Consider the following 23,458-nt stretch of genomic DNA (forward strand, 5'->3'; position numbering starts at 1 on the left):
TTTAGGTTTACTCCATTTTATTAAAAACTAAAACGACAGAAACAAGAACTCAGAGTACAAATGAGAGAATGAGGAAAGGGCCAGGTAGGAGAACAGATCACACAGCAATGGTGAGGGGGTGGCCCGGCTCTGACGACCCTCACCATCTGACCCCAAACCCACTTCTCCCACTGGCGGAGGCCAAGGCTGCGGGGCCGTCAGAGGACGCACGGCTGTGCCGACAGGTTAGGGTCCCATCTGCGCAGGACCCACTCGCTGCCTCTACCCACGGGAGCCTAGAGAAGGCTGCCGGACACAATTTAGAAAAACACTGCAAATACTGACAACTTGCTCTTCAACCACAGGCAGCAAAAGCAGCAGGACACGGAACTCACGCCAAGAGGCCAACAGTTCTGGTAACACCTTTACGTGCTCAGTCCCCTAGAGCAGCCCCCAGGGGTCCCGAACACAATCGACTTCAATCCCCAGAAGGAGGTCAGGCGAACCTCCTGCCAAGTGGTGGGCGGCTGTCAGAGGGCTGAAAACGCAGCTCTGGGAAGTCAAGTGCCCCGAGATGAGAGCAGAGGAAGCGAGTCAAGGAAATAAACACCCCGGACACGGGGTGGAGCCGCACGGCACCGCTGCGAACCCGGCCCCACGACTCGGAGCCCCGCGCGGTTTGGTTTCGAGTCCCTGCAGCAGAGGGAAGTCAGGACCAGGTCTGACCTTCCAGCAGGACCACAGAGCTGCCGCGGGGGCTCAGAACTGCTGAAGGATCACCTTGCGCTTCAGATCGTGGGTGAACTTGTTCATCCTGAAGAGCTCACTGTCATAAAAGGCAGACAAGTTGTGGATGTTGATCTGACGAGCCTGAAAAGAGGGGACGTCCAGTGAGCCGTGCGGACGTGTGGGCAGGTCCCGAGCCCAAGGCCCCAGCACGCGTTCAGGGCCGGACCAGGGGAGGCAGGCAGGCGGGGCCTCTGTCCCCATCACAGGGAAGACCGAACCGCTGTGAGGCCGAGGGTGGGTCTGCAGCTGGACACGGGACTCGAAATTTCAGCCGGGACAACGGCCGTGACCTCGGACAAGCTGCGTGGTTGCCCCGGCCCGGTGCGTCAGCAGGACGGGTGACAGTAACGGGACAACAGTGGGACACGTGCGTTGTGACGGCCCGGGCAAACCCCGCCCCTGGCCGTGCCCATACCTTGTCCACCAAGTCCTTCTCGGGCACCTCGATCGTGTCCTGCTGGGCCCCGAAGCGGTTGCGCTGATACGTCACCTGCTCGGCCACCAGCTGCTTCAGGATGAAGAGCAGCAGCTCGTTGTTGTCGCGGCGGAACGACAGGTAGCGGGCAAACGTCTACGGCGAGAGCGGAGGTGACCCCCCTGCCAGGCCCCCCCAGGCCAGCTGCTCCTGGCAGCAGAGGCAGGGTGGACTCCCGCGGCCCAGGCCCCGCCCCCCATGGCCCAGGCCCCGCCCCCACCTTCCGCATGCTGCGCATGACGCTGAACTTCTGCGTGTCCACGAAGCTCTCGAGCATCACGCGGATGGCCATGTTGACGTCATCCTCCATCACGTAGTCGCGCAGGTGGATGCGCGCGTGGGCCTCAGCCATGCGGATCATGGATTCGATGTGACGCACCGTGATGGGGATGCTGCCCGTGGCCTGGAGGGAGGGCCGCGTCAGGTCTCCCCGAGGGACAGCCAGCACGTGGCGAAGGGGCAGAGCTGGCGCCGCCGGGAGGCCCAGCTGAGCCCCCTGCAGGGCGGCGCCCACCGGGGCCAGGCGCGCCCACGCTTCCACTGGTTCCCAAAGCGCGAAGGCTCACGGCTGCCACCGCCAGCCCAGCACGTGTGCTCCTGCCAGCTCCCGGGCACCCGGAGTCTACACGCCTGTGGGCGGCTGTATTTGTTACTGTCAGGTACCAGGGACCGCATGACGCAGTGCAGCATCAGGGAGAAAACAAAGCTGTGTTTCTGTGAAGCCCAAGCTAATACTCTGAAAAGACCTGATCAAGTGAAAAGGTGTCAGGAGGGAGGGAAAGGGAAGGAGGAGTGGCTGTCGTGATTAGGTAGGTGAGAGGGAGCAACCTGCAAGAATTCTGCTGTCCACCTGCTTGCAAGCTGCCTTTAAATTCTCTCCCCACCACGAGTGAACAAAAACTAGCTCAGGCACGTGCTCATTTGGGTGAGATTTTTGCAAAGTCAATGGAACTAAATCAGTGGTCCAAAAACAAAGACCTCGGCTGTACCCTCAGACAGACAAATGCACGTACGTTTAAGTTCCGTCTAAACAAAACAGTTAAGGTGAGTAAGTATCACATCTTTCAGGCCTTCCTGCTGCTCCAGTGCTCCTGGAGCCACTGAGCACACAGGCAAGGCTCCGCCGTGCGCCCCCCTGCCCCCCCGGCCTGCCCCCCCCCGGCCCTCACCGTGGATTCCTGGAGCCACTGAGCACACAGGCAAGGCTCCACCGTGCGCCCCCCGCCCCACCCCGGCCCTCACCGTGGATTCCTGGAGCCACTGAGCACACAGGCAAGGCTCCGCCGTGCACCCCCTGCCCCGCCCCGCCTGCCCCGCTCCCGGCCCTCACCGTGGATTCCTGGAGCCACTGAGCACACAGGCAAGGCTCCGCCGTGCGCCGCCCGCCCCGCCCCCACCGCCGGCCCTCACCGTGGATTCCTGGAGCCACTGAGCACAAAGGCAAGGCTCCGCCGTGTGCCTCCCCTGCCCCCCCCGGCCCTCACCGTGGATTCCTTCCTCAGGTCACTGTACATCTTGGCCACCTTGTCCTGGTCCATCTGGTTGAGCTTCGGGTGGACCTTCTCCTTGGCGTAGATGATGTACTTCTTCAGGACCTCCTGCGGCAGGGGCTCCACGCCATACGTGTTGGGCATGGGGGGCTCCGGGGCGCCCCCCGGGCCCCCATCCTCCTTGTTGCTGGGGTGGTGTCTGATGTGGCTGCCGACCACGAAACGGGCCAGCATCTCATCCTGAGACAAGACGGAGAGGACAAGAGCGGGCTGAGTGGCGCCCGACTTGGACCAGGTCAGCTCACTGAAGACGCTCTGGAGCGACATGTGTCCCCCGCCCGCTATGGGCCAGGAGCTCCGGGTGCGCGCCCCCCCCCCTCCCGCCCGCAGTGAGGGCAGAGGAGACAGACAGAGTTCACACTACAGGAAGAAGAGAAGCACGTGGTGGGATGGAGGCCCGAGGACAGCCTCCAGCTGAGGTCACCAGAGCCCCAGTCACGACATCTGGGAGAAGAGAACAGAGCGCGAGTGAAGCCCGAGAAGGCGAGGGGGTGCGGATGAGAGGAAGGGGCAGGGGGAGAGACCTCTCGGGGACGGTGGACTCCCTGCCAGCGAGATGGGATGGGAGGCTGAGAGCAGGTCTGTAAGGAGAGGTAGGTCCGCCCGTACCCTCAAAGACGGCTGGCCTCTGACAGGGGAAGCCGGGGGCCCAGCACCAAGGCTGCAGTGCATTGGGCCAGAGGAGGGAAGCTGGGACGGGGTTCATAGCAGCGAGAAGTGAGGAGACTCAGGAGCTGGTGGCAGAGTGTGGACGATGCTGGGTGGGTGGCCGGGGAGGGGTTGGCAAAGGAGAGAAATCAAGGAACTCTGGACTGAGAACAAGTGGAAAACACACGGTCCACGTGGCAGCCTTTCCCTGAGCCCGGCGAGCCACAGCCCTGGGCCGACGCGAGGTCCCCACACTCGCTGCGCACACCCAGGGCGTGGGCTGCGTACCTGGACTGGGTCCACTGTGTCCCTCACTACACACAGCACGTCGAAGCGGGAAATGATGGGCTCCGTGAGGTCCACGTTTTCCGAAAAGGTGAGCGAGGGGTCATAGCGGCCACCTGCATCACAAAGGCAGCTCCCCATCAGGGCTCCCGCTCCCCGGGGCCCCTCTTCTCCCTGACCGTACAAGGTTCTTTCCAACCCGCGTGGCTTCAGTGACGGGAGGGGAATCAGTGGTGGAGGGACGCAGGGCCTGCTCCAGGCACCCCAGACAAGCCCGCATGGGGCTTCTCCCCACGCTGCCCCAAACAGCCCGAGGCCGCTCAGCCGCCTCCCGCGAGGAGAACCCCGGGACAAGACGGCAAGGGCGCCTGGGCTCTCTAACCACTTGCTGGCTGAGACCAATGGCCAGTCCCACCCTATTCAAGCGCTAGGCGCTCCTCCTGCCTCCTGAGAGCACGGCTCAGCGAGAGCCCGGGGTCTCCAGTCCTTGCACCCCACCCCCAGCGAGAAACGCAGACGAGAGGAGCACTTTCTGCGGCTCGGTTCCTTCCTCAGACCCAGCGGCGGGGGGCCCAGCGCGGGCGCCCCCGGGTCTGCGCTCCCTCCGGTCGGCGCACGCACGCACCTATGGGGTTGGCGGCAGCAATGACAGTGCAGCGGGCCTGCAGGGAGGTGACGATGCCGGCCTTGGAGATGGAGATGCTCTGCTGTTCCATGGCCTCGTGGATGCTGGTCCTGTCCTGGTCGTTCATCTGCACGGCGGGCAAACGCGGGACTCCTGCCCGACCACGGTCTCCCAGACGAGGCCCCCGCGCTCCGCTCCCCACCGAGGGCTCAGCCCACACGTCACCCCTGCAGCCCGGGGACCCACCTTGTCGAATTCATCGATGAGACACACTCCTCGGTCCGCCAGGACCAGGGCCCCAGCCTCCAAGGTCCACTCCCTGCTGACGGGGTGCCGCTGGACGTACGCCGTGAGGCCCACGGCCGAGGCCCCCTGGCCGGTGGTGAAGATGGCTCTGCTGGACACCTTCTCGATGTACTTGAGGAACTGAGACTTGGCCGTGCCGGGATCTCCACACAGGAGCACGTTGATGTCACCTCGCACCTTGTGCTTGCCGCCTGGGGGCAGGAACGGGGCAGAGGGGGCTCAGGATAGAGCTGGTTTACCTCCGATTTCCCAGCCTGCTTACTGCAAACAACAAAGCAATGTTCTTTCTAGAAAGGGATATAATGCCCAGAACCAGCCATCCCACTCTGAGCACAGAACCCAGAAACACGGTGCACAAGGCGGTGCTTACGAAGATGCTGTTGTAACGGAAACACTGGAGGCCGTGCACGTGCCCTCCAGCCAGAAGGACAGCTGAGTACAGCACCATGTGGACCAGGACACGGTAACGTCAGAGGATGAGCTCATTCTCTGTGCGCCCACATGAAACGATGCCAAAGCCATGCTGACAGCGGGCAGCTGCGTATGTCACAGACAGTCCCTCACACACAGACAGGGAGCGCTACACTTGCAAGTAGAAACGTGCCAAAGTCACGGAGTGCCGTGTTTTCCGTATCAGCACACGTGTAATCTATCTGAACAGCCACACAAAGTTCTGCCCATGTCCCCCCAACACCAACCAGGTGACCTGCAGGGAGGGACCACGATGAGACAGGGAGGTCAACGGGGGCTTCGGCCCCTGAGACCTCTAACGACTCAAGAAAAGGAAGTAATACAAACACACATTCGGGTATTACTTCTACAGTTAAATCTGTGCACAGTGGCATGGCCATGGGTTGCGCTCTCCCTGTGATGATGAGCCGCCCGTGGACGTGTCCTTCTCCCTGGACACCGGGAACTGCTCCCACCGAGCCCCCTGCAGAGAAGGTGGCCCCCCCGCCCCGCTCACCGGGGTTTTTGGGCTCCCCTCCAAACAGAGCCAGCGCCAGGCCTCGCTTGATGTCTTCGTGCCCGTAGATGGAAGGAGCAATGCTGGCGAAGATCTGGGGGGGAGGGGCGATGGGAACGGTCACCACGTGCTCCGGCCTGGGGCGCCCACGCACAGCTGCAACTCCCCCGACCCCGCATCGAGACCCACCCCATCCCACCCCCCATCCTACCCCCAACTCCGGGCCTTGTACTTGGTTGGCTCTTCCCGAGTCACCGAACCTGAGAGCTGACCAGGACCCCGGCCTGACCCCCTTCACTTCGTCCTGTTGCAGGACCGCCCCAAGGTCGCACGCAGACCAGGAGCAGGAGACGAGACCCAGGCCCACATGGGCGGGGGTGGGCTCCGACAGCACAGACGCAGAAGACCCCACCCAGGCTCGGCGGCCTGCCTGAGCCTGTGTCCTCAAAGGGAAAGGAGATGACACTGCCCAGTTCATGGGGGCTGTGAGCACTACAGGAGGCGTCTACACAAGCCCGGCTCCCGCAGGACTGCAGGTACCGAGCTTAGAACACGGGGCCGGGGCGGCTGGGAGGTGGGTCCACCAGGAGGTGAGACGTTCACCTGGAAAGTCATTGAGACGTTTCGCCATTTCTCTGGGGGGGGGGGGGGTGTGTGTGTGTAAGAGAGAGGAAGAGGGCTTCCCTAGTGGCGCAGTGGTTAAGAATCCACCTGCCAATGCAGGGGACACAGGTTCGATCCCTGGTCCGGGAAGATCCCACATGCTGCGGAACAACTAAGCCCGTGTGCCGCAACTACTGAAGCCCGTGTGGCACAACTACTGAGCCTGCGCTCTGGAGCCCGTGAGCCACAACTACTGAAGCCCGTGTGCCGCAACTACTGAGCCTGCGTTCTAGAGTCCGCAAGCCACAACTACTGAGCCCGTGTGCCGCAACTACTGAAGCCCGCGCAGCCTAGAGCCCATGCTCCGCAACAAGAGAAGTCACCGCAATGAGAAGCCTGCACACCACAGCAAAGAGTAGCCCCCACTTGCCGCAACTAGGGAAAGCCTGCACACAGCAACGAAGACCCGATGCAGCCAAAAATTAAAAAACTAAATAATTTAAAAACAAAGATGAGAGACAGTCAACGAATCAGTGTGTAGACCTTACTCGGACACTGACTACAAGAAACTTTTCAAAAAGAAAAAGGCCACCAGGGAACCGTGGACCCAACTGAACATTGACCCAAAGGAACTGCCAGGTATTTCTTCAAGCGCGACAGTGGTAGTGGGGTCAGTTTAGTAAAAAGAGAGCCTTGAGAGACACACTGACGTAGGTGCAGGTGCAAGGGCAGGTCTGAATTTGTGTCAGAGTAACAGGAGAGGGGGCTGCACAGAGGAGCCCAGACCAGCCATGACCTCGGGGATGGGAGAAGTTGGCAAAGGACACGCAGGGTTGCCACACCATGCCACGCTCGCGTCTCACAACTTCTGTGGTGACTTTTAAAAAGTGGGCCAGGTCTTGAGCTGGGTCCCCTGGAATTCACGATAACTCGACACTCAGAGGGGCCTCCCACACGTGGGAAACGCATGGGGAGGCAGAGGCGGCCCCTGGAAGCAGGGGTGGAGGCCGGACGGCCTGGCGGGACCCCGGCTCTGCCACTTGTTAGCCGCGTTGACGTGGGCGTCTTAGTAAACCAGGCTCCCACCGCCCACGTCTCAGGTTACTCATCAGTAACAGGACACAGACAACCCTCTGCAAATCGCTCGGTGCCCAGCGGATACTCAGCGCTCCGTACACGTTAACGATCCCCTTACTAAGCCCCCACCTCTGTTAGGAGAGACGATCGCTCTGGACCTGATGCCAGGACTGCCCAGCCTGGGCTTCTCCACCCAGACCGTTTCTCAGTGCTGTTTGGGTACCAGGCACCTCGCAGGATGAGGTAATGTCTCCCTCTGGGACCAAGGGCAGCAGCCCGCTTCCTGCCTGCTGTGCCCGCAGGCTCCCCGTGCCGTCCCTGCCGGCCTGAAGGGCACGGGAGCGGCCACACCACTGCCACACTGCTCAGTGCACCCGTGCTGACCCGGCTACCTTAAGTGATAGGGCCACTTAGCGCCTGGTAAGAGGGGTGAACCCAAACCCAGACCTGCCAGGGGATGACACCCACTTCCCAAGGATTACTCCATTTACCGCAACGACCTCCACATCACACAGGAGGAAACAGACCACCTGCTGCTGAGGACGGCCAGGACCCGACCCCAGGCTCCTAACACTCCTAAGTCTCAGGTGCGCTGCCCGCCGCCCGCAGACAGCCCAGCACCCACCTGCACGGCCACAGTGAGCACAGGAATCGTCTCACGCGGGCCCCAAAGCTGTGCTCATCCTCGCACTGGTCCTTCCCAGCGCCCCAGCTGTAACAACCCGTAACAGTGACAGCTGGCCGCGGAGACCCACGCCTGCTCGCTTACCTACTTCACCTTGAGAACAACTCTGCACGTGGGTACGACCCCCGTCTCTGCTCACAGCCGGGGCAGCTCAACTGACCACACTGAGCACGATGCCAAAACGCAAGCCTAAGTCTGGCTTCAGGCTGCGTGCGTCTCCTGTCAGTTCTTCAAAATCTCAGTGTCAGGCACAACACACATCTCTCGAATGCTTCACCCCCTCAGCACCCACGAAATCCAACACCCACGGCCGCAAGCTGGGTGGAAGCCGGAGTGGTTCAGGCGGGAGAGACCACAGCAGTGGGCAGCCGGCAGACTGGAGGCAACCCATCTGAGGGCGGCGGCCACCCAGCACGTCACTTGCTGCTAAAGACACAGACCACCCGACTTGGAATATCAAAACCTGGGCGCCCACGTTTTTATGTGAAATCTCCCTATTCCTAAGGAATAATAACTCATTCAAACATTTGGAAAAACAAAAACAAAACAGAACCACGTACCAGTTGGAAAAAACCCGTCGGCAGGCTGGATGGGGCCCACCAGCCACCACACCAGCCTGCAAACCTCCGGCTCCAACCATTCCGATGAGCCTGATCATTTCCAGAGCTTCCCTGTCACCCGTCAACTCGTCTCCGAAGTTGCGGAGGGTGCAGAGGGAAGTCACGGCAGAGGGCAGGCGGGCGCTAGGAAAGTGCTCTAGAAGCACACGGACCCCCGCACCCGCACACATAGGTGTGTGTGCAGACAAGCTGACACGTGCCTGGGACTCAGAGTCCCCCGCCCTCAGAAACCGGCCCAAATGCTCCGTCGAGATTCTGAAAACATGCCCGTCACACTAGCACTGGTTTCCCTCGGCAGGGGCAGGGGGAGGTTACCGGGGCCGTAGTCAAGGACAAGCCCCATGAGGGCGGCAACCGGGTCTCACTTCCCACCAAGAAGCCTGAACAACGCGGCCCTGGAGAGTCCCCCAGGACCCAGCATATTGGCAGAACTGCAGCGCCTGTCCTCCTGGGGCTGGGGACACCCGCCTTCCCCGTGGGCCCCCAATCTCGGCAGACTAATAAAGGCGGCCGACGGGGGTGCAAGGAAGGACCTGAGCTGTGGGGCAGCAGAGCAGCCAGGGAGAGAGTTGGGCTGTCCTGCACCAACAAGAGAACAGGAAGTGGGGAGGCGAGGGGAGAGGGACGCCGAGGGGGCGGGGGGAGGACCACGAGCCTGAGGGGCCACCCAGCGACCCAGGAGCCCGAGGGCCGTGCGGCAGAACTTCTATCAACAGGAACTTAACGTCCTACAGCTGAGCCTGGAACAACCCGGGTTTGATCTGCGCGGGTCCACTTACACGTGGACTTTCAACAGAGTCGGGGTGGGCGCCCCTCACCCCTGCACTGTCCAAGGGTCGCCTGTATTTGTAATCCTGCAACGAAAACCCCCGTCTCCCCAACCTCAGCAAAAAGCCTACAGTTAAAGGGAAAAGCAAACCCCCGTGCCAGGGTAGCGCTGTTCCTGGAGAAACGACTGGGGGCAGGGGTCTGATGCCAGGGGACGCCCTACCAGACGGGCTTTTCCTACTGCCCCCCGCCCCCCGGTTTCCCTTCCGGCCTGAGCCCGCCACAACCTGAGGAACCCTGACCTCAGCCCTGTCCGCGCGGGCGGGACACAGGCTCAGGGAGGCTGCGGACGCGCTTCCCCTGGAGCACAGCCCCCGCCAAGGCGAGTGGACTGAGCAGACGCAGGGAGTCCAACGAAGGGACCAGCTTCCAAGACCCGGGCGCCAAGACGGAGGCTGCAGAGTGGGCCAGACGGCGAGCCCCGGGCACCCCGACTCCGCAGCAGCCCCGCCCGCCCGCCTTCCACCTGCCTTCTCCCCAATCTGCTGGTCCTTGGAGAGGCTGGTGATCATCTTCACGTCCTCGTCAGTCAGCTCGCCCACGGCCACCTTGTTGTCCTTCTTGGCCACGTGGTTGGCCAGGATGACAGTGGCGAAGACGGGAAAGCCGTTGGAGGTGTTGAGGGCCCCATCGTAGTTGTTGTGGTAGATGCCGGTCAGCTCCTGGGGGGTACCGAGTGGTCAGGAGGGCCACCCCGGGGCCAGAAGCACGGGCCGGGCCCGCCTCCTCACTGGCTTCACCCGACCCCTCCTCCGGGTCCCCGGGCCACCGACGGGAGAGCAGTAACTCAGCAGAACCGCAGCACGTGGCTCCCGAACCCAGCACCCAGCTGGCCGTCCACCCCAAGGAGAAGCTCAGTGCTAGAGACGGGAGAGCTGACCTCGACCCACTCCCCGGGTTACCGCCACCCGTCCCCCGCCACAGCGCTCACACCACCTTCCTCGGCCCCCCGGCCACTCACTATCTCGTCTCCTGGCTTGCAGCTGTCCACCAGGTCCGCGAGGAGGATGGCATCCTTGGAGCGGGGCAGCCGGCCAGCCGCCACTTTGCCAGGACTCTCCTGAATTCGGATGCGCTGGTAGTTCTGGTAGATGGTCTGTGTGGGACAAACAGATGGTCAAAGGGGCCCGTCCCTAGCCGGCAAAGCCTGGGCTGTTGTCCAAGCACCGATTCTTTGTCACCTGAACTGGACCGGTGCCCTGGGGCAAGGAGAGCAGCGTTATTATTCCCACCACTGACTAGGATACGCAGAACCAAAGATGGCAGGGGGGCGAGCCACTGTGACCAGCGCCACAGTGCGCGGTCCCCGCTCCTGCCACCACCCCCCCGCGGACGCCTCCCTCCTGCCAGAAGCCAGACCCCTGCGACAGGCCCTACAGCTGAGCCCAGTGCACGGGGACACTGGAGGCAGGCTCCTCTGTGGCCCTGGCGAGGCCTCCCCCGCTCCGTGCCTGCCCCGCAGAATGGGGGTACGAACGCTGCAGCCACAGCCACACAGGGAGGAGGAAATCACGTCACACGTGAAAAGCCCTCAAACCAACGCCCACGAAACGAGTTACACCAAGTGTGGGCTTACTGTCAAGATCACAAAGCAGCACCGTGCATGCCACCTAACATCCACCATCTCACCTACTATCTAGAAGACAGCCACAGGAAAAGGTAGTTGTAAGCAGACGCTCTGCATCAAAATGCTTGCGTTCTAATCCTTTGGGCCACTTCCTGGCTGGGTGACCTCAGCCTGTTACCTCAGTGGCCAAATAGGGCCAATAACAGCACCTGCCTTATAAGGCGTGATGAAGACACCCCCACCACTTGGCAGCTACCAAGTGCTCCAGAAACTTCAGTGACCAAACAGGGCCAGTAACAGCACCTGCCTTACAAGGCGTGATGAAGACACCCCCCACCACTTGGCAGCTACCAAGAGCTCCAGAAACGTCAGCGTAATTATCATTCCACTAGTTGCTATTCCAGGTGCCCTGCAAGCAGAGCCTGCAACTCTGCTCTCGTGCAAGAAGCTTCTCAAGAAACGTCTGTGAAGGGGGAACCTGTAAAGGGGAGGGGGACCAGCTAGATGCGGGGGGGGGGGCGGGGGGACTCTGGGTAAAGGCATGGGCTCAGCTGGAGCCCAGCCCTGCAGCTGTCGCTCCCCAAGGCAAGGCGCACTTGAACTTTGAAACAGGTCAGTCTTTGCCTACGGGCTACCAGGCTTTTCCTGGCAAGGCGGCTCCAGTTGGGGCGCTTCTCAGAATCATAGCGCAGTGAGGGGTTAGCCCATCACTCACGGCAGCAAAGCAGTAGAGGGGAGTCTGGGCTCTACCGCAGGGATCGTGATGACCCTGCCACACTTTACACTGGGAGTGGTTCACGTTCAAAGGCGGTGTTATGTGCCCGAGGTCTTAAGGCCCAGAGCCTTCCAGCAGGGCCTCCCGAAGACGGCACAGCAGTGTCTCAGACAGTTACAAATCAGAGGTCCCCAGCGCAAGGCCAGAGAGGCAGGTACCGGGGAGTCTGGACTGGAAAGCAGGTGCCCTGCTGAGGGGCAGCCAGGGGAGACATGGGCCCAGTTCCACCAGATCTTCCCGCTAAAAAAAAAAAGCCATGAACGTTGATGCTTTAAATGAAATTGTCTGATCTGTACATACTAGCTTGAATTCTTGAGAACACCATGCGGGCTGACCACACGGGCCTGCCTGCTCCAGGGCGTGGCCAACACGCACTTGCATCTTGGCTCCCGCGGCTGCGGTACCAGCCTCGCGCTCACCTCCTCCATGTTGACCTCGAAGGGGCCAGCTGACTGGCACTCAGGGCAGGAGCCCGGCTTCACCTCCTGGTTCTGGGACTGGCAGAAAGGCCCCAGCACGAAGCCACACTTGTTGCAGTTGTACTTGACCATGCTGAGCTGTGGCAGGACGCCCGTGCAGCTGGTCACCACCCCGCTGGTGCGTATCAGCTGATTCAGGTGCAGCTGCCTGCAGAGACGAGGCGCCGTCAGAGCCCAGAGGGCGGGGGCCGGACCCTCGCCCACCGGTGAGGCCGGACCCACGGGACGGGCTTTCTCGGGCCGCGGCCACCCGCCACCCCCCACGGGTGCCCGAGCCCCCGCCGGCTCACCTGAGCGAGCGCAGCTCCTCCACCAGGGGCAGGTGGGAGATGCGCACGTGGACGCGGCTGGCGATGCGGTCGTACTTGGGGTACATGGCCAGCACCACCTCCAGGGCAGCCTCGCCGAAGATCTGCAGCAGCTCCGCCGGCGCCTCGGGCAGGAAGTAGGCCAGGACGTGCTCCCTGGCGGCCAGGTCCTCGTAGTTCACCACCAGGCTCTCGCGGTTCTCTGAGGTGGGCGGGGTGGGAAGAGAGGCTGGGCGTGGAGCAGGCTGGGGCAGGCCCCATCTCACTGCGAGCGGGGGAGGCCAGCCCCCCGAGCCCTTGACTCGGAGCTGGAGGCCCAGCCTCGCTTCCAAGTCCGCTCAGCGTTAGCGACGGGACCCAGAGAAGGGACGGATCCTAGATCTCAAACTCTGAACCTATGAAATGGGACCTAAGTCCCTGGGCGGGGACAGAGTGGAGTAACACACGGGGTCCGCCTGCCGCAGACTCAGAGTGCCTACAAGGCCAGGAGGAAACCCACGAAGAAACGTGTCAGATATGAGACAAAAGGGAGGGGAGGGGACGGTGGGGGACCAGGAGCCACACGCCTCCTCATATGCTGCTACACTCTGATCAAAGCAGTAATCCAGACTTTTACATAAAGTCTGCCCAATTGTAAGTCCATCAAAAACGACTTCTGGGGCTTCCCTGGTGGCGCAGTGGTTAAGAATCCGCCTGCCAATGCAGGGGCCACGGGTTCGAGCCCTGGTCCGGGAAGATCCCACATGCCGCGGAGCAACTAAGCCCATGCGCCACAACTACTGAGCCTGTGCTCTAGAGCCCGTGAGCCACAGCTACTGAGCCAGCGTGCTGCAACTACTGAAGCCCGCAAGCCTAGAGCCCGTGCTCCGCAACCAGAGAAGCCACCGCAATGAGCAGCCCTCGCACTGCAAGGAAGAGTAGCCCCCACTCGCCGCAACTAGAGAAAGCCCGCGCGCAGCAACAAAGACACGGCACAGCCAAAAAAAATTAATTAAGTTAAAACAAAACAAAACCAAAAAACGACTTCTGTGGTCCAGACATAGTCCCTGGACAGTGGGCTGGACCCTTGACACTTTGTTTGAAAGACGGACACCCCCGGCTCAGGCCCCAGCCAGCTCCAGGACAGACGCCCCACGTGTCCCGCACGTCCGTCTGTCAAACCTGCCACCACAAGGCCAGGGCGGGCGACCTCCCGCGGGCACGGGGCAGGCGCACCTTTGCACATGTCGCTGATGCGCTCCTTGAAGACGTTGTGGCCGCGGCCATCCACGTGGGTGCGCAGGAAGTTCTTGAAGCGGTGGTGGATCTCCAGCCGCGGGCCGGCCATGCTCACCCACTCGCGCACCGAGTGGCCCTTCAGGTCCTCCAGGTTCTCGATGCTCTCAATCATCTCCTCGTCCTCCTCACCGTCCTCCGTGGCCCGCTCCACCTGCCGCCGCTTCCGGCTGGGGCGATCCTCCTCCTCCTCGTCGCTGTCTGGGGGCCGGGGGCGCGTTCAGGGCCGGCTCCCCGCACCGCCTCCCCCTCCCCGGGGCTCCCCGAGAACGCACCGTACAGGAGCCCGCGGCGCATGCGGCCCAGGCCCCGGCCGGCCTCCCGCTCTCGCTGCCGCATGACCCGCTCGGCCGCCTCCCTCTGGCTGGCGGTCAGCTCCTCCACATCCTCGTCGTCCGGGGCCAGCCCCTCGGGCTCGTAGACGTCTATCTCCGGGATGGGGCGGTAGTCCCTGCGAAGCCCCCAAATGGACCCTGTTAGCACCCAGACCCCAAAACAAAACCCCACCAGGAACTGGGCTCCCGAGGGCTCCGGAGCCCCGGCCAGGGCACCTGGAGAGGCTCCGAAAGTCTCCCCCATGGATCCCACACGGAAAAGGACACCGTCTTCAAAAGGACGGACCTTCTGACACCTGCTGCAACACGGGCAAACTCTGAGGACACTGTGCTCAGTGAGACAAGCCAGTCACAAGACAGAAATCCTGCGTGACTGGGTTTGGGGAAGAAAGTCCTGGAGAGAGTGGTGATGGTCGTACGACAACGTGAGTGACGTGATCCCACTGAACTTACACTCAAAGATGGCCGAGACAGGAATCTTATGTCATGTGCATTTTTCCACAGTAAAAAAGGGGAGCTCTGAGCACCAGCAGGAAAGAGGAATCGGAGGACCCACAAAACCTTCAGCTGGAAGGGCCTTCAGAGAGCCAATACAGCTCCCCATGGGCAGGAACCCTCCTGCACTCGTTTCTGGCAGCCCCGCCTCGAACCCCGGACCCCAGGAGGCCCACACACATCAGTCCAACCAGCCTCTCTCAAACACATCCGTGGCTCGGTCCTCCCAGCCACAGCGAGACCTTCCATGTGACCGCCTGTCAGATATTTGAAGGACTGATGCCTCAACAAGGACCCCCACCAGGGCAAACATAGCTACCCTCCCCGCGATTTGGGGAAGCACACATCACCCTCCAACAGAAAGATGAGGAAACCGAGGACGGGGGGGGGGGGGGGGTGATGGGATTTCTGCCAAAGGTCACTCAACAGAGCTGGGTGTCAAGGTAAGTTCAATAGCAGGTGGCCAGCTGCTTCCAATACCACACTGGCCCCACGACGGTCCTCTTGAATTCTCCCTTTCTCAGGGGACGTGGTGATTTGGGGAACAACTTTTTTTTTTTTTTGGCCATAGACTCTGTCAAAGAACACTCTCAGATAATCCCACACTACTGACGCCAGAAACAGAACCCAAAGCCAGGTATGTTTCTGCACTGATTGCTTCCAAATTCTTAAGTGTTCTCAAGGAAAAGGTTATCTGTCTGACTCGTTAAGAATTTCAAGTCATGGGCTTCCCTGGTGGCGCAGTGGTTAAGAATCTGCCTGCCAATGCAAGGGACACGGGTTCAAGCCCTGGTCTGGGAAGATCCCACATGCCGCGGAGCAACTAAGCCTGTGCACCACAACTACTGAGCCTGCGCTCTAGAGCCCGCGAGCCACAACTACTGACCCCGCGTGTCACAACTACTGAGCCCACGCACCTAGAGCCCGTGCTCCGCAACAAGAGAAGCCACCGCAATGAGATGCCCGCACACCACAACGAAGAGTAGCCCCTGCTTGCCACAACTAGAGAAAGCCTGCATGCAGCAACGAAGACCCAACACAGCCAAAAATAAATAAAAATAAATTAAAAAAAAAAATGAATTTCAAGTCATGTGAGATGCCCTCAGTGAAATTCTAATTGGTCAATTTAAAAGAATTTGATAAATTAGACTTCAGCAAAATTTTAAAACTGTACACCTCAAACCCACCATTTTAAAAAAATTAAAAAGACAAGCCACAGACTGAGGAGAAAATATTTGCAAATCACATGTCTGATAAAAGCCTTGTATCCAGAATAAGTTTTTAAAAACTCTTACAACTCAATGATAAAAAATCAAGGAAACAAATTATTGATAAAAAAACGGGCAAAGAATCTGAAGACAAATTTTCCAAAGATACTCAAATGGCCAACAAGCACACGAAGAGCTGCTCAACATCACTAGTCATCAAAGAAATGCAAATCAGAACCACAGTGAGATACCGTCTCATGCCCATCAGGGTGCCTATTGTCAAAAACCAGAAAATAACAGGTGCTGGTGAGAATGTGGAGAACTCCAGCGACATACACCACTTATGGGAATGTAAAATGGTGCAGCTGCTTTGGAGAAGTTTGGCAGTTCCTGAAAAAATTAACATAGAGTTATCACATGACCCAACAATTCCATTCCTAGGAACTGGAATTCCATTCCAAGAGAACTTAAAAATACATTCACATAAAAAACTCCTAGCAGCGCTATTTATAATTGCTAAAAAATGCAAAGCACCCAAATGTCTACCAACTGATGAATGGGTAAACAACATGCAGTTTGTCCATACAATGAAACACTACTCAGCCATGAAAAGGAATGATGTGCTGACGTGTGCTCCAACGAGGATGGACCCTGAAAACCACAGTAAGCCAAACAAGCCTGCACACAAGAACATGTGTATTACAGACTCCACTTATACGAAATAACCAGCACTAACAAATCCAAAAAAAACAGAAAGTAGATTATTTGTTATCTAGGGGTGGGGAAGGGAACGGGGATTAACTATAAACAGGCACAAGGGATCTTACTGGGATGATGGAAAAAACTGGATTGTGGTGATGGGTGCACAACCCAGGAAATTTACTAAAATGCATTAAATTGTATTCTTATAAGAGACAAATCTTATGTTATAAAAACTATAGCTCAGTAAGGCTATTTTTTAAACAAGCCATAAAACTAAAATCTAACTGGGCCCATCTAGTCCTCAGATACCTCTATCCAGGGGTCCTTGCAAGGGAAGGGCAGAAGCAGCAGAGGGGGTGGATGGAGGGGGGCCGGCCGGGGAGGGGTGTCCTGCCTGCACAACCTCACAGAACACAGCAGGGAAGCTGCTCAGGGCTGATCTGTCCAGACTCCTCAGCCATCCAGAGTCTGTCTGGCCTGTGCTGCACACCCAGGCTCATGACCTGGAGTGATGGAGCTTAAAGCGAAGATCCAAACGGTCCAGAGTGCCCTGGATGCTCCCAAAGGGCTCTCCCTGTGGACTGTGGGGTGGCCTGAACAGTACTCTCATACACACCAGGTTTGAAGCCCCTGCGTCAAAGTAAAGAGAGCCCCAAAGCAGAATCTCCACGAGGCTCCCAGGCATTCGGATAATTCTAGTGCTAACGTATAGGCCAAATCCTGGTTGTTAACACAGGGTGAGACACCAGTGGAATCTACCCTTGCTCACTCACAGAGCTTTACTCCACCATCTTGGCAATAAGCCTCCATAACCTTTACTACTTTCGTACATTTATCCATAAGTGTGAACACAAGGTCTGCTACAGACAAGGCACAATAACTGCTGGCTGAATTAAATCTAAATCTTGATTAATCAGCCCCCCCCACAGTTTCTCTGAAGTTGCAGAGAAACTCTTGGCTGCCTGCTTCCTGTCCTTCCCAGTTGGGGTCCCTGACGTGGCCCCGGATTAGAGACGCCCTGCGTCCCCCGGGGGGCACATCTCATGGAGCTGGGGCTTACCAAGGCCTTCGGGTCTACTCTAACGTAGACACAGCAAGTTACACAGACCTATGCTGTGGCTCCATGAACCTGTCTCCCCCCAGACCCTGGACCAAGATGTGCTCAAAGGCAAGCAGGCTCCGATTTATCTGCTTCCCCGGGACACACAACGGCCCCCCAGCAGAGCTGCTGAGAGCAGGGCCTTGAACGCTGTACCTCTCCATGCCATCTCCGAAAAGCTCCTCTCCATCCTCCTCCTCCTCCTCCAGGGGCCCCTCTGTGCCGAGCAGCCCCTCCGACTCATCCTCAAAGGGAGGAAGGTCGCGGCCGGGGCTGGAGGTCAGGGCATCCGTGCGCCGGGAGCTCCGCCCAGGGCTGGAGGTGAGAGGATCGTTGCTTCTCCGCCTCGGGACCGGGGCCGGGCTGGACGCCACCGTGAAGGACTCGGATGATTCCTGCAAGAGGAGATGGATTGGAGGGAGTAAGGGCCGACTCAGCTTCCTGTACGGTGGCGCCCCCACCCATAGGGTCTCCCTCTTCACGGCTGACCCTGTCCTCTCACGATGCAAACCCCTCCCAGCCTGCACACTTTGCACCTGCTGTTCCCTCTGCCTGGAACGCTCCCTGAGCCCAAGGCTTCTCCACGCCCGGGCCGGCTCATTCCTCACACACTCCGTGACTCGCCCGACCCCGTTTTCTCCAGGACAACCCACTGCGGCTACCTGGTTAGCTGGTTTGCCTGTTTACCGCCTACTCCTCCCCCCAGCACGCGTTCCCGCCCTTCTGGGCCCCCGGTGCACCAGGAGCTGCCAGGGGAGACGGGACACGAGAGCGGCCACAACCTAAGGGGTCGGAGACCCAGGTTGGTGGAGAGGCAGGCAGCTGACGAGGCTGCTGACGAAAGCAGCACGATAAGGAGGGCCCGAGCGCGCGGACCGGGCCGGGGCCCCGGGCTGCCGGAGTGGGGCCCGCCGGCCTCGCAGACCCGCCCGACTGGAGCAGGGGAATCGGCTCCGCACCCGCCCCCCCCCCCCCCACCGTCCGCGCCCCGCACGGCAGACGCGCAGACTCCGCCGCGCTCACCGCCATCGCTACTCGGTGCTCCTCTCCGCTCCGCCAGCAACAGCCAGTTTTCGCGCGAAAAGCGGCCCACGTGACCGCCCGCGCCCGGGAACCGTCTGAGGGAGCACGACGTCATGACGTCGGCGTCCATTTTCGTCACGCCGGCGCTCGGGGGCGGGCCCGAGGGGGCGGCCCCGCTCACGCCGCCCGGGACCCCGCCCAGCCTGCGCTCTGTGCTGCGGGGCCAGCCGAGGTGCAGGAGCTGGTGTTGGGGTCGGCTGGGGGCGGTGAGGACCAGCCCCACCTGCCAGCTGCGTGACCGCGGTCACTCTGTGGCCGGTTTACAGACAAGGCAACTGAGGCTTAGAACCTTGTTTTCTGACGTCTTCTTACTGTGTGATGTCAACTCCTCCATAAGCTCAGGCTGCATCCTTCAAGCGCCAAAAGGCGGGGGATGGTAGGAGGCCAGCTGTGACGTTCTAGTGGGGGTTACCCTCCCGAGGGAGCCGAGATGCAGGGGGTGTTCCAGGTAGCAAGAGCCTCGTGCGCAGAGATGTGGAGAGCAGGGCACGGTGGGCATCTGCAAGCACTTTCCTAGTTCCAGTTAAACCGCTTGTGATGTTCAGGAAGGGACAAGAATTGAGGCTGGAGAGCCCAGGTCACAAAAGATCACCAAGTCTTTCTACTGAGCTGGCCTGAGGGCAGTGGAGAGCTACGTGGGTTTTAGGAGAATCCCTCAGGCTGCCAGGGGTGGACATAGATTGAGGCAGGTTGGAAGCAGTTACAGTTGGTTCCAAATCTGCGGATTCAACCAACAGGGTGGTTAGAAAAAAAGTTTTTTAATTCCAGAAAGTTCCAAAAATCAAAGCTTGATTTTGCTGTAGGCCAGCTAACCATTTACACAGCATTTACACCTATTTGCATAGCATTTACATTGTATTAGGTATTGTAAGTAATCTAGAAATGACAAAGTATACAGGAGGATGTACTTAGGTTATGTGCAAATATTGCACCATTTTATATGAGACTTTAGCATCCTTGAATTTTGGTATCTGCAGGTAGCCTGAAACCAATCTCCCAAGGATACAGAGGGATGAGTGTGCTGTGATTCTTCGTCCAGGTAGAGGCAGCCTGGGCTAGGGCAGGCAAGCAGGGCAGCTCTTGCTTGCCCTGGCACTTTTGTGTGGTGAACAAGCATCTCGGGATGAGGCCCCGGGTAGGGGCGGGAGCGATGATGAGGAGGGGAAATATCCAAGACGTATTCAGGAGATGGAGTCTCTCGGTCCTGGGGGCTGGGGACAACAAAAGGGAGGCACCCAGGATGGCAGCAGGATTCTGGCTTGGGTGGGTGACAGCGCCCCCTCTGAGATGGGGGCGCGGGAGGAAGACAGGGAAGGAATCCATCAGCTTAAAACAGCTGCCATGTTGTCTCAGTGTCCGTGGGCCTGGGCCTGGGCAGGCTTGCTGGGTGCCTCTGCCTCGTGGTCCTGCTGCTGAGCCAAGCACTTGTGTCTATTATTTAGGGAGCCCGGTTCTGCAGCAGCATCTCCTCCTATCAGCCATGCCTCGGGAGGATCACCACCCTGAGCCTGGTGCAGGCGGAGGGATGGAACCTGAGAGTCAGATCTTTATCTACTGAACTACCATTCAGGGAAGCTCGCTGCTGCCATGGTCTGTCTGGTGTGCAGGGGGCACTGCAGTGAGTCAGCACCCCTCTGCCCTGGAGGGAGGGGAGATAGATACCCTCATTACTCCACAAATGAAATCTCACTGAAACCTATGCGTGGGGCCCAAAACTCCGAGTACAAAATGCAGAATTGCGCATGGCAGTAGTAAGAGCAAACTCCCCCCTCCTCCCACGCCCGCTCCAAAGTGTCTGTACTGTATCAAAAAAACAAAGATGGAGGGGGGGGTCATTTGGCTTAGTCACCGATTCTCCATTTTTTTCTCCTTCCTGGCACAGGATGGAAGGGAAGTTTCCTGCCCCTGGAGGTCAGAAGTGACCTATGAACTGTTTTCCCGATTAAAGGTGTGCAGGGGGAATGCATGTAACTTCCTGGCAGAAACTCTTGGAGCTGTCCACTCAGGAAGACAGGCACCTCATGGAGCTCAGCCTCTCTTGGCTGATACAGAAACTGCACGCTGACCAAGGTCCAGATAAACTGGGTCCCAGATGGTCACAAGGCAGCGGCTTCCTCACCTTCCCCTTTTTCAGAACAGGAGCGAGGCAACGACTGGGGCCCAGTCTCATTCCAGCCCAGCTGTGAAACAAGTGTGGTGTCACGGGGTGTGTATCTTGGGGCTACTGTGATCAGTGGGTGCCTACGACGTGCACCAGGCCCTGAGTCAGCCTCTGCACGTTCAGGGAATGTGATAAGCATGGCTCTGTCCTCACGACACTGACATTCTAGTTGGGGGAGGCTGATGCTGAACTAGGAAGTGACTAAATGAATATGAACCCGTTAGAGAGATTGTGCTGCTGTGTAAGCGGATGGGGCAGGTGGTTCCCGGAGAAAGAGAACCAGGAATGGCTTTCTTGACATAAGAGAAGCCATTTTTGGCTTGGCTGGGATGGAAGCCTGGCCACAGTGCTTACCCTTAAACAGGTCTCAGTAATTAATGATCTTAAAGGAACAAAAGAATGCAGAAACAAACTGTTATCAGGTAAGAGAAGTAACAGTGCTAGACAATGTATCAGTTGTAAAGATGCCCTGTTCTGATTCAATGGCAAAGATTAGCCTGAAGAACTCAACCATCAGATCAACTGGACCCTATGGGAGGATGATGGTGACCTTCTCTGAGCCTCATGACTTCAATCAACTAAAGCCTGGACTGCCCAAGCCCCTTGATGACTATGCATGTACCTTTAGCTTAAAACGTCCCCAATTTTGTGGTTCAGGGAAGCACGAATTTGGAAAAAGTCCCCTATGTTCTCCTTACTTACTGCAAGTGATCAGTTCTTCCTTCTCCTGCTCTTTGCCTTGGTTGTGTCTTTCCGCTCGACGTCCACCAACAGACGAACCCAGTTTTGGTAACGCTGGGAATGAAATAAAGGGGCTTTGTGTGACAGAGACTGGACAGCTACTTTGGCTAGGGTGTCAAGCAGGAGGGGGGTCATGTGACAGGAGCCAGGCCGGGGGGCGGGTGGGGACGACAGGTGCAGACCCACAGGCAGGAACAAGCTTGGTATAGCCAAGAAACAGAAACAGACCAGTGTGGCTTGAGCACCCAGTGAGGAGCGGGTGGGAGGGATATGTTGGGAGGGATAAGGACGCAGAAGCAGGAGGGGCCTGACATGGCGGAACCCGGGGGGGGGGGGGAGGGGAAAGAGAAGTGAACACAGCAGAGACGCAGGAGGTCAATCCAGGAAGGCTTCCCGGAGGAGGCTGCCTGTAGTTAGAGGTGAGAGGAGGCGGATCAAACCCCAGTTCTGGGCTTTGTCACTTCCTGGTCCTGTCGCTTCGGTCAAGCACTTAACGTCTCAGCCTCAGGTTCTCCTGAAATGCGACTAATTACAGCTGTTCTGAAGAGCTGCCGTGAGGCGGAGGGTGCGCAGCCCTGCGTCGGCCACGGCCGCGAGGGCAGGTGCGCGGGGGACGCGCCGGTCCGGGCGGGGCTTGTCCCCCGGGACCAGAGGTCCTCAGGCCGGCGGCGGAGGCTCCTCCCCGGACGCTCGGCTGCCGCCGGCGGGACAAAGGTCGCGGGCGAGGGGTGGGGGGGGCGCGCAGGTCGCGGACAGCTGAGGACAAGGCCCCTTGCGGCCGAGAGGGCCGTGCGCTGTCTCTTTAAGAGGTTGGCGGGCCGCCCCGCCCCCTAGGGATCTGATTGGCTCCTCCCGCTACGTGCGCCCTCTTTTCTGCGTAACCCCATTCCTATAGGCTGCTGCGGACTGGGGGCGGGCCTGCGTGCTGCAAGTAGGGACGGTGGCTGTTTTGCAGTTTCGGCGGAACGAAAAGGACGCGCCAGCCTTCCGGGTCACTGCTGTCGGGAGGGCCGCGCGGTGTCGGGCCCGACGGCGTCTCCCTACCCGCTCGCCCAGTCTGCGGGAGCCGGCCGCCCGCGCCTCTTGTGCGACGCTCCCCGGCCCGAGCGCCGGAGGCCGAGTCCCGCGGCCTTGCGGGTCCGCGGCCGGCGGCGGATGGGCGGCCGGGGCCTCAGGTAAGGAGGGGACCCCACTCCTGCCCCAGCTGCGGGAACCGATCCCGGCGGCCCCCGTCCCGCCTGCCGCTCCTGCCGCCGGGAGCGACCCTCCCGCCCAGAGGCAGGCTGGGGGCGCAGAGGGCCGGCGTCCTGGGTCCCCGGGGAGGCCGGGCTTGCGGACCCTGCGATCCAGGTTGTGCGGGAAGACGTCCCTGCGAGTGGCCGAGTCCCACCTCCGGCTCCCCGGGCCCGAGAGATCGGGGGTCCACTGGACAGGGAGCGAGGAGTGACCTGCCCTCACGCTGCAGTAGGGACGGGGCCGAGGGCCTCCCAGACGGTCCTCCCACTCCCCAGAAGGGCTGGGCCGCACTCTGCTGGATATTCATCTGTCCACTCACAACGTTTGTTGTCCTGGGGGGCTGGGTCATGAGATGCCTGGGCTGGACAACCCACAAACACACAGCGAGGGCCGCTTCAGACAAACAGAGGTAGTCAGGGAGGGCTCCTCAGAGGAGGTTGCCCGAATGGTGAGCCGCAGCTGGGAAAGAGCACGCACAGGGGCCCTGAGGTAGGAACAGCACAGCAGCTTGGAGAACAGGCTGAAAGACAGGCTGCAGAGTGGAAGGGAATCGTCAG

General features: G+C 59.6%; 2 protein-coding genes across 4 annotated transcripts in view; one reads left to right on the forward strand and one right to left on the reverse strand.

The window, feature by feature from the left end:
• The window catches only part of MCM2 (minichromosome maintenance complex component 2), a 24,188-nt gene continuing 730 nt past the window's right edge, over positions 1–23,458 (reverse strand). Inside the window, exons 3-20 of one of the 3 annotated variants that reach the window (XM_061197365.1) lie at positions 23,221–23,433; positions 21,627–21,719; positions 19,053–19,481; positions 17,837–18,075; positions 14,117–14,292; positions 13,782–14,042; positions 12,549–12,768; positions 12,199–12,406; positions 10,399–10,533; positions 9,908–10,099; positions 5,625–5,718; positions 4,598–4,848; positions 4,352–4,478; positions 3,730–3,842; positions 2,728–2,973; positions 1,464–1,646; positions 1,184–1,339; positions 1–849 (exon numbers count right to left, since the gene is read on the reverse strand). In XM_061197365.1, the coding sequence (XP_061053348.1) occupies positions 739–849; positions 1,184–1,339; positions 1,464–1,646; positions 2,728–2,973; positions 3,730–3,842; positions 4,352–4,478; positions 4,598–4,848; positions 5,625–5,718; positions 9,908–10,099; positions 10,399–10,533; positions 12,199–12,406; positions 12,549–12,768; positions 13,782–14,042; positions 14,117–14,292; positions 17,837–18,075; positions 19,053–19,112 (2,772 nt within the window). In that variant the 5' untranslated portion in view covers positions 19,113–19,481; positions 21,627–21,719; positions 23,221–23,433 and the 3' untranslated portion in view covers positions 1–738. The other 2 variants (XM_061197364.1, XM_061197366.1) reach the window with 2 other exon arrangements.
• TPRA1 (transmembrane protein adipocyte associated 1) overlaps positions 22,575–23,458 on the forward strand; it is a 9,899-nt gene continuing 9,015 nt past the window's right edge. Inside the window, exon 1 of the mRNA XM_061197367.1 lies at positions 22,575–22,840. The gene's annotated coding sequence lies outside the window, so the exon portion shown is untranslated. The remainder of the gene's footprint in view (positions 22,841–23,458) is intronic.

This window comes from Eubalaena glacialis, chromosome 7 (genome assembly GCF_028564815.1).
Source record: "Eubalaena glacialis isolate mEubGla1 chromosome 7, mEubGla1.1.hap2.+ XY, whole genome shotgun sequence".
NCBI lineage: Eukaryota > Metazoa > Chordata > Mammalia > Artiodactyla > Balaenidae > Eubalaena > Eubalaena glacialis.